The 10,652-nt window shown below is 34.5% G+C and overlaps 1 protein-coding gene across 1 annotated transcript; it reads right to left on the reverse strand.

The window, feature by feature from the left end:
* Positions 1 to 4,784: 4,784 nt before the first annotated feature.
* On the reverse strand, positions 4,785 to 6,345 carry LOC149167353 (cationic peroxidase 2-like). Its single transcript, XM_089431523.1, has 4 exons — positions 6,148 to 6,345; positions 5,887 to 6,066; positions 5,551 to 5,713; positions 4,785 to 5,456 (listed from the first exon to the last, which is right to left on the reverse strand). Exons 1-4 carry the CDS (start codon positions 6,337 to 6,339, stop codon positions 5,041 to 5,043), a joined length of 951 nt encoding a protein of 316 aa, XP_089287649.1. The 5' UTR covers positions 6,340 to 6,345; the 3' UTR covers positions 4,785 to 5,040.
* Between the last annotated feature and the right edge of the window lie 4,307 nt (positions 6,346 to 10,652).

Below are 10,652 nucleotides of genomic sequence, written 5' to 3' on the forward strand. Positions count from 1 at the left end.
TCATGCCCTCCAACAGAATCCTTCGACACTTTGCTTTCTTCTTTTGCCAAGCCTCAACGTGAGCAGATCAATAGGCTTTGGGACCTTAGCCTCTATGAACTCCTTCAACCCATTGTCATCTAACACTGCCTCCATCCTGTCTTTCCATGCAATATAATTCGAGCTGCCTTCAAGAGCATACTCCAATCGCAATCCGTTGAAAGACATTTCAACTTTGACACCAAGAAAACACTACTGCAAATTCGAATTCCACCAGCTCAAACCTCAACCGCTTCTGATCTAAAATTCGTGAGAACAAAGTATTTCTCATACAGAGATTGACTGTATGGGCATTCACCAGATATCTCACCTTCCAAAAGAAGGATGAATCCAGAGGCTACCTGGCCCGATTACAGACTCTGCCTGAAGAAATAAAATGTAATTACTTTCTGAATAATAGATCTGATGATCAACTCTGCTATGATACCATGTAGAAATTTTGAATAATATAACACTTATTCACAAAGATTATCTTGATTATACACTATTTGTGGAATGCATGCATAATACATAACCTCCTCTACGTTGATCATCAATTTTGCAGAATTAAGAAACAATCGCATGCGCACATTGAAACATCAATCACACATATCAACACAGTATGTACTAGGGAAAGCATACAGCTAAAAACCCCCAACTATCTGTATATTATAATGATAGAGAACATGTAACAATACATAGTACAATACTCCTCACAAGTACTCAGTACTATCTCCACCTGCTACACACAAACTAGCTCAGATCTGAATCAAGTCACAGGTTCAAATATCCTCCATTGTTTGCCTACCTCTACTGCGCAATCCAAGTTGAGAATAGGAATGATCCAAGTTCATTTTCCCTTGGCTTGTACTGCGCAATCCTCATTGGCAATCTCAATCATTGATTGTGCAAATCTCATGCACAGCTATAGTCACAATTGATAGTAGTCTCACCCTTTCACCCACCTCTAACACTTGTCTTCACTGAACTGTCCATGCACTGAGTTAACTGATGTATCCTTTAGTTGATTTATGAGTTAATAATTAGTGAATTAATTAACAATTAATTCACATCACTCATCACTAGTGTATTCTGCAGTTAGACTAAATACAACTAGTTCAACTAAGTCAAACTGAACACAACTCCATCAACTCCTCAATCAACTCCACCAAACTCAATCACTTAAGTTCTAACTGAAGTCCATCATGCAATAGCTCAACTGACACATAAGAAAAGCGTATTTCCTTCTGGCAGTTGCATGTGCCACATCCGTAGCTCGAACTGAAGTGCTCCAAGAGGATAAGATAATGTTTATAGTCCAAATATTATTAAGAGCTAATAATATTCGACTGTTCTATTTTTAGCATGGCAGTCTAAAAATAGACTCCGCCCATATGTTTAAAAATAGAAGTCCATCTATTTTTACCAACATGACCAATCATCCACAAATAACATCTTGCAACTCATAGACCATGATCCATATGTCTAAAAATAGACAGTCTAAAAATAGACTTTGCGCCAAAAATAGCCTGCGGGCCCACTTAGTGAAGGCAACTTCTTTTCACTAAGCTCCATCATCTTGTTGCATTTTCAACAGTTTTCACTAAAAAAAAATGTCAATTTCAATTGAGATTTAACTTAAAATAGGACTTTATGCCATGAAAAACCATGACATTTAAAAAACAATATCTCTCAATAGAAATATATTTCTTATTTATAATGGTTTCCTATGACAAATTGATGTTCACCACAACTTACCATAACATGAATCTCTTAGACGACAAAGGTATACTCATTATGAACTCAAAGGAATTGAACCTAATATGGAGGATAATAACATTTCTCCCAACCACTTTAGCTACATCCAATTGATTAGCCTGGATAAATCTATCTTTATACTCAAATATCTTTACACCGAAGGTGTCTCTTTTTGAAATTAGTCAGGCTAGGCATTGTCTACCTTTTTCATCTCCATTTGACATTCTTTTGTCTATTTTGACATGGGTCAACTTTAACTTAAGAAAAAAAAATTGTCTACCTTTTTCATCTCCATTTGATATTTGTCCGTCTACTATTTTGACATGGGTCAACTCTAACTTAAGAAAAAAAAATTACACATCTTATTGTAAAATGGATAATTTTGCTAAATAAATTTATTTATATATAAATAAATGTTATAAATAATAATGAAGAACTTATCATGGAGGAACTTATTATAAATGGAATAATCTCAAATCCCTAGGAAATTGGTGGGTGGGGAGGCACATGGCACAAATCTAAATATATTTAATTAATTTTTAATATTTAAATTAACATTAAGTTTGTTATTTATTTATTTTTAATGTTTTTGAAAATGAATTATAATAATAATGATAATTTAATTTTAATATTATGGCTAAATTAAATATTAAATTGATATATGAGATTTTTTCATTTAAATTATATATATATATATATATATATATATATATATATATATATATATATATATATTAAATTTCTCTCCTTTATATTTATACTTTGTTAATATGAAATTAAAATTTATAATTTCTCCATTCCACATACAAGGAAAATAAATAATTCAATAATGTGAAAATTTTCCAAACTATAAATGCATGTCATATACTTAGTAGGTACTCCAAATAATTTTTTTTAAGATAACTCCCCCACAAATTTGCTTTAGCTAATTATGATAAATTTCCACCTTAAATCGTGTTCAACTGAAACGTGCATTTTTTGTTTAGGAATGGCCATATTTGAGATAAAGACTTCTTAACTACGGTTAAGTTACATGGTCACTCGTTATGGCCATACTTAAAAACTTCTTAACTACTGTTAACTTACACGGTCACTCGTTATTGTGGGACTCGCACAAGTTTGCAAAGGCAACGTAATTACTTCAGGAAAGATGAGAAAGAAAGAAAGAAATTTTTAAGGTACACAAGGTTAAAGATAGCCTATAAGACCTCTTTTAGAGTGAAAATTTTGAAAAAATGTATGCACCTCAAAAGATTTAATCCTCTTCAAAATGGATCTATATTGGTTCTAGATATGCATATAACATGTGTAACTTTTCATTTTTAAAATTGTATTGGATTATGTAAACTACACCACATAAATTTGCAATTCCAACAAATCTTTTCTAGACAAAATTTAAATTTAAATTCAAAAATGGAATTAATGGCTCCAAATTAATTTAAAATTTCTAAAAGGATATAGCTAAAATTCTAAAACAACCCCCTTTCTGTTGATTGCAGAATATCTTGGAATCTGATTTATTTAATTTCATTATCAACACACACTTATTTTAGTCATTTCCTCTGCAATTACATGTTTGTGCGCTAGTGCCCATTAAGACCTATGATAATGTTTCTCATCATTACCTTGCATGTTATAGCTTGGATATAATATGTATATAAGATTTTGACATAGTGGTATGATTGGAAAATTTTGATTTAAGCAGGTGGTTCGAGGTAGACACGCATTGGTACAAGTGTGAGACTATTGCAAACCTAAACACATTTCCTCTCCTCCATCCTCCGCCCTTTAGGTTGTTATCTGTCCTTTGCTCCAACATTTTTGCAATAACATCATAGGCATGCTCAATTCCTTCTGTGTATCTTTGCACCTTTAGGGGCAATTGCTAATTTATAGCCTTCTTGATTACATGAGATAAGTTGTTTCAATTTGTGACTTATTTTTTAATATTTATTTTGTTATTGCTAGCGCTTTTTTATCTTTATGCTCTTTAACAGATAAGCATAAGATTCAAGACTCATTTATAATAATAAATATGACTTTAAAATTATCATTTATTATTAAACTTTCAAAAAAACAATATATTACTCATTGCTTTTGGAATAATGACCATAATTTTCACTCTAAAAACAAATTATCTCCATGCTAATGGGTGGAGTGTCCACCTAAAATGTCAAACAAGATTAAATATCTTATACATAGTTCCATTTTGAAATTTTTTACTAATATGAATAACTATAGGAATCTTCATTCTATTAATTTACATATTTTAAAAATTAATTTTTTATTTTTTCTATATTTCATATTCAAAAAATTATTTGAAGATAATAAAATCATTTTCCCCCTAATTCCTAGCAGCTAATTCCTAACTAATTTATAATGGCTAATTGGGATGCTCTATGCTATTTAAATATTTAGAAAGATTGATTTTTCACTTTTGTTATGAAAATAACCCAGATTAGATGGTTCCAAACATCAATCAAATATTTATAATATGAAAGACAATGTCACTATCAATATAGATCACAAAAAAATTAACCCAGATTAGATGGTAATCAAATATTTATAATATGAAATACAATCTCACTGAACTTATTTTCTCCATATTGAATTTGATTATTGAATTTGACTTTTTCATGTTAGTAGGACAGATCATGCTTTCTCAAATAATAAAAAGTATGCCCTGAAATGTTAAATAGACTCTTAATAAATATACGATTTACGTGTATATAAGGTTCGATAAATGGCAAATCCAAAGGAAAGATTCTATGCTATTTGTATTCGTCAAACATTTTAATTACAAGAGGCCATGTGATGTGAGTAGAAAATTTGGGTTCAAGTAATTTTTAGAAGGGTGATAATGTGATGGCTTTATGGTTAAATCTTGTTAAACAAAAATTAATTCCACGTAAATTAAATCACCATTTAACAGAAAGCCAGTAATTAACGTATTTGACTTACAAACTATGAATACATTAATAAGAGGGTGCAGCGTGCATTCTGCGTAAACAATCACGGCTGCAGTGTTATAACAGACATTAGACAAATCATGGCTACACTATTGGAGATTGCAGCTTGAGTGATCAGTCACGGCTGCACTCTTATAACAGACAATGCAGAAATTATGAATACATTATTATAAATTGCCGCTTGCAGTCTGCGTGATTGGTCGCGGCTGCAGTCATATGCGGCCTTATTAATCGAATCAAAGCAACGATCTTATCTGCCTACTAGTAGGATACCATTACATTTGCTGTTTGATTATTAATTAACTGCAGAACAGACCTTACGAATCTCGCCATTCGTGCCTGTCTTCACTCCAATGTTGCTCATCTTCACCATAGATTTTGTGAAAGCCAAGTTGAAGCTCGATACACCGAAAGTCCCTCCTGCGTAGCTTTGCACGAAAGGTTTGGTGGAATTGTCCCCCCAAAGCCTCTGATCTGATTCAAGGGCAGCGTTTCCTTCTCTCACGTTGCTGAAGAAAGTCGCATCGAATGTCGTGGAGCTTCCCTTGTCCAAATCAACTCTCTTCGATCCGTCACCACCCGAAGGGCACTGCGTTTGAAGATCGCTCAGGTATGCTGTATTGATTGTCGGATCCGCGTCCCCTGTCGATGTGAAGTTGTAAAGGCGGTAGCTGAAAAACTGGCAGTCGGTCTTTCCGATTGTATGAGCCCCTGAATGTAAGAATATAAAACCCACATAAGTTAATTATACCGGCAACATCAATAGCCGCAGCTATGTAGTGAAAAGAGCATGCAGAGCTCTCACCAGCAAGGATGACAAGATCTTCGGTTGTGAGGCCTTTGTCTGAGAACTTCTGCTTCAGTACGGTAACGGAATCGGACGGTGTGGGCAAATTAGCGGCATCGGATGAAGACGATACCAACCCGTCTCTCCTTCCTGTCGGGACAGACCAGCTCGGTCCATTCGTCTGTAATGCCAATAACATTAACACTTTCATTCCCCAAACCCAAATTAAAATGTAATGTAACCAAAGTTCAAAACATGCAGCTACATATCATGAAATATTGCCGTGGAAAGAAAGTTTAGACTTTAGAGTGTTGCTATGAATTGAGAAATGCAGGTGGGAAAAGTGATGAATACCAGAACTACTGCGTCACGGACAGAAAGTGCGAGAATGTCAGCGCATGAAACAACTCCTGGACATGCAGCTTCTACTTTGGTCTTCACATCTTCGATAACTTCGAATCCTCGCAACCCAAGATTTGTAAGCGCGTTTTTCTCTGCAGACGGACCAGTAATCAATATGGATCCATCACAGCCCTGCAATTAAGACACTCACCTCATCATACACTTATCAAATCCATTTCTTTTAAATAAAGTAAATAAAAAATAAATCCGTACGTTTATGAAGCAGTCGTGAAAGAAAAGCCTCAGCAGCCCTGGTGCAATGGTTTGGTCAGAAGCAAAATGTGATTGAATGGTGGATTTTACTAAATATTCAAGGCTAGGACAAGTGTAGGAGTAAAATCCGACTCTAGTCCCCTGCGCTTCTCCAAAGACATGAGCAACGCTGGAGCAAACATAAATAAGCATAAATACCCTAAATGCAAATTGCATTAATATTTGAACAGGTCTTCATGCTCTGCTTCATTCTCATGGAGTAGAGAAATCTAGAATTATCAGGAATTCAGCAATGCAAGTGAAGGCAGTGACTCCTAAAAATTTGCAAATGAGCGTTTTATAGCCCAACTGCCATGGTGTAGCTTCCAAAGTCAGCGAACACCCTACCAACCCTACCGCATTAACGAATTGACTGACCGAAGTATAATCAAATGGTTGGATTCCACGGGGGATAATGGATTTTTCATTCGATCGGGACATCATTCGGGGAAATGTCGTTGTTGCAGAGTAATGACTTTGACTTCGTTTGCTAATCCATTCCACCGGTATTGCTTTATCAACTTGTAGCACGAGGTAATGTAAAAATAAGACTTGGCCCCATAGAATTCTAGAATGCTGCTCCACTTATACCTGTGAACTGATGACATTTTCAATAACTTTTAAACTATAAAATAGGAATGTGCTACATTGGCTTTACCAACCCTACTCGGATAAAGCAAATAGCAATTCCCTAGCTTGATATTTGGGATTACCAGCTCCACCATAAAACAAATTTGTGAAATAAATGAGAAGAAACGTGTTAAATGATTGTGAAGTGATCTGACAAAATTGTGGAAGGTTATTTGACGAAAGTTTGCTCTAGACTTTAGAGCTTAAAGATGTTGGTATAATAAGAATCAGTTATATTTAATAGTTTTTAAAGTTTTTTTTTAATTTATTTGGTTTAATTTTTTAAAATTTGATAAGAATTTATTGAAATCACAAGTTTGATGGGTAATTTCTGCACAATTGAAGTGTCTTAAAGATTTTTGAGGGTGCTGAATCTATATATAAGCAAAAAAACCAGTTTAAATAATACAAATCAACGTTTAACCTTAAAAAAAATTGCTAAATTCCAACACTAAAAAAAATCCAAAAAATCACAAAAAAACAACTCCTAATAAAAACACAAGCTGGAAGTCCAAATACTTAATAGTTTGAATATAGTAGGGAGTCTTCAACGATCGAAAACAACTCCTAATAAAAACACAAGCTGAAGTCCGACTACTTAATAGTTTCAATATAGAAGAGGAGCATTCAACGAACGACTTACCTCGTCGGATGGTACCGCATTTAATGGGCGACAATATACACATCACCAACATTGGAATTCACGTCATTCATACGTCATGTTTTGGGCAAGTCGCAATTAAGATCTAAGTATCACGACGAGACCGGACTCCCATTCCCTCAACCGAGAAGGCGACGCTATGTCACTCTTATCGGTTTAAAGCTTCGAGGTTCTGGTTGTGGTTGATGCCGAAGAAACAAAATACGACATTCATTATATGGTTTGCATTTCATGGTGGTAACACCGTTTTGAGGTTTGAATGGTTTTTCTCTATTGCATCACCTTTCTTTGCTTTTAAAAGAAATGTATGAGGTATATGTATGCTTTTTCATTCTTATGATTAAAAAATAAATGTATGATTGTTATGGATGCATGATCTGCTCTATGATCAGGGCACTCTTAGTGGTTTTTAAGACTTTCATGATTGCATGTTGCACATCCCCGTTGTCTTTCCGTTTTGTGCTTGATTGAAGCTGTGTTAGGTGATTTCCGTTTTGTGTTTGATTGAAGCTGTGTTATGTGATTTTGTATATGCTCACCTATTTCCGTTTTTTGTTTTATTGAGGTCTGTTATTTGATTTTGTATATCTTCATCTATGCACATATGTATATTCTCACTTATTTACGTAGGTAGTCATTTATTAATGCGGTTGTTTTAATCTATTATATTAGTGTTATGGGTCGTTCTATCTTCGTGCCTAGTTATTTACTAATGTGGTTGTTCTAATCTATTATATTAGTGTCACGGACTTTTCTATCTTTGTGTTTGTCTTTACAACTTTGAATTTCGACCTTTGCACATGTATTTCATTGTGGTTCTTTTACACCGTCTACAAACCACTTGTGTGAATGTTTTCTTTATGAATCATATGAAGCTGGCCTTCGTTTTTAGTGACGTGTTTTGTTTTAAATAATTATAATTCAAAACTTACCAATATCATCACCATGAGATGTCCATGTGGATTAGCGTCTTTCCCTTTGGGATTAGAGTTTTTCTTTTTATTAGCCAGATGTTTTAATTGGAATGAGAAGAAATATTGAAAAAATTATAATATTAATAATATGTTTTTCTCAATATTTTCTTTAAAAATGGTGTTTTTATGTAAGGTTTTATGCTAATTCGAAGAACTTTTATTAGAACTAGTTTCCACTCAAGAATTTCCTTTGCTTTGAGAAATTGATAGATTTATTATCTATCGATGGATGCTCTTCAATGTAGTGTCCATGATCTAGCCCATTATAGATTTATCAATGCACATAAACTTGAGCTTAGTGTCCAAGTACTCTTCCACCTTCAAGGTGTTCAATAGAGGTGAAAATTTATATCGTAGAAGCAACACCACATTAAATAGAGAGTAGATCAAGAAGTCATGGAATATTCAATTCAAATGAATTTTCTCCCATGGCCTTGGTGATGGTGTAAGGCATGTATCTCAGTGGTTTAAGCTTCCAAAGGGGACCCATGGGTCACTCTTTTTAAAAGTGTAACCATAACTTCTCACCAACCTAAAACTTATGTGGAACTTGATGTTGATTGTGCCACTATTTGTATTTGACATTAGGTTTTAATGAAATATAGTGAACTCATTATTGCATTCATTATATCTATTCAACAAATTTGTTTCACTGCTTACCTCATGTTGTGTATGAGGAGACTCTTCACATTTTGATGCAAAGGGAATAAGTTCTTCAATTGGGTCAAGTGTTTAGAACCCTAGGGAAAAAGGAAAAAGGTTATTGTAATTTTCTGTGTCACCCCATTGGACTTTCCAAGATGAATGGGAGTAACCCGGCCTCCATGGTCTCATTATGAAGATGGGGTTATAAAATTTCCTTTGGATAACACCATCACATCCAACTCATCGAGAGGTTTCTGGCGTTATAAATGTTATCTAAATCTGACCCTTGGATTCAAAAGTATGCCCCTTAAAAGATTACCCAATTAACTCTTTCTACATCATTAAGAGTCGTCATGTGGCACCCGCACGAGACCCGCATGGCCTTGCCACGTCAACCATGACACCCACATCGCACTTATACAGATTATCAGCACATCCAAGCCGCTTGCCACATCAACTTTATTCATGAGTCCCACTTGACCTCACTTTTCATGCAAATCATGAATTTCCTTTATATCCTACCACAGGGGATATCTGAGTGTGCATGTAGTTTGCACTTGGAAAACCTCCCATACCCTTGAATCCGGACTCACTACCATTCCACAACATTTATCCAGGCTTGGACAACATATGAGACCTAGCTCGAAGTTGTGAACATCTCGACGAGCCTCACCCTAGATATAACCCTTTCACATGAAATATCTCGATCTTTTCACAACTGATGCTTCCATGAAATGCATAAATGAAAGTCTTAGATGTCTGGATTCCCGGATACATCCAATGGACATAAAGTGCATCCGACCTTACGCCTATGACAAGTTGTTGCTAAATCACCCCACTTTAGATTTTATTATAAATATATCACATGCACATATCTGGATCAAAACTCCTCCACAGATGCTAATGGAAATCGGCTCGGATGTCTAAATGTGTGTATATATTTGTTGAGCCCTCAGTGTGTCCAGCGTGGATATAAATCACTTTGAAGGCTCATTCAACCCCGAATACATGTTTGGATCTTTGTGATATGTGAACTTAAAAACTTTAAAGAATTTCCAGGGACTTAGTCTGGACACCCATTGATACATAATGTTATTCAAAACACTGATGTCTACAAGAATGAAACCTTCACTCCAACTACAATATTTCTGACATTGATTCACGCTAAAAATATAATAAATAGATCCAATAACATTCCTACTAGCAAGAATCAACACTCGGCTAAAACATAGCTAGTAGTGCTCTATAAATTTAACACAACAACACCATAACAACCCCACAATGGGTCCCAATCATAGATTATCATATCTATTGCTACTATAGAAATTCCCTGTAGATTCAAACTGCTTATGTAATTTTCTAAAACAAAAGACTTGAATTTACTCTACTCATCAGTGGAAAAAATTAACCAATCAAGAAATCACTAAATATACAAGAGAAAGAATTTAATCAACATATTACATAATGATTTTCGAGGGAAAACCACAACTAAAAACCCTTGCTATCTGTACATTGCATTAGTCAGAACATATGAGAAGATTACAATGCTTTGCTCA

The sequence above is a fragment of the Pinus tabuliformis genome, chromosome 5_1, assembly GCF_031772625.1.
Source record: "Pinus tabuliformis cultivar Carrire ecotype Pingquan chromosome 5_1, CPIR1, whole genome shotgun sequence".
NCBI classification, from domain to species: Eukaryota; Viridiplantae; Streptophyta; class Pinopsida; order Pinales; family Pinaceae; genus Pinus; species Pinus tabuliformis.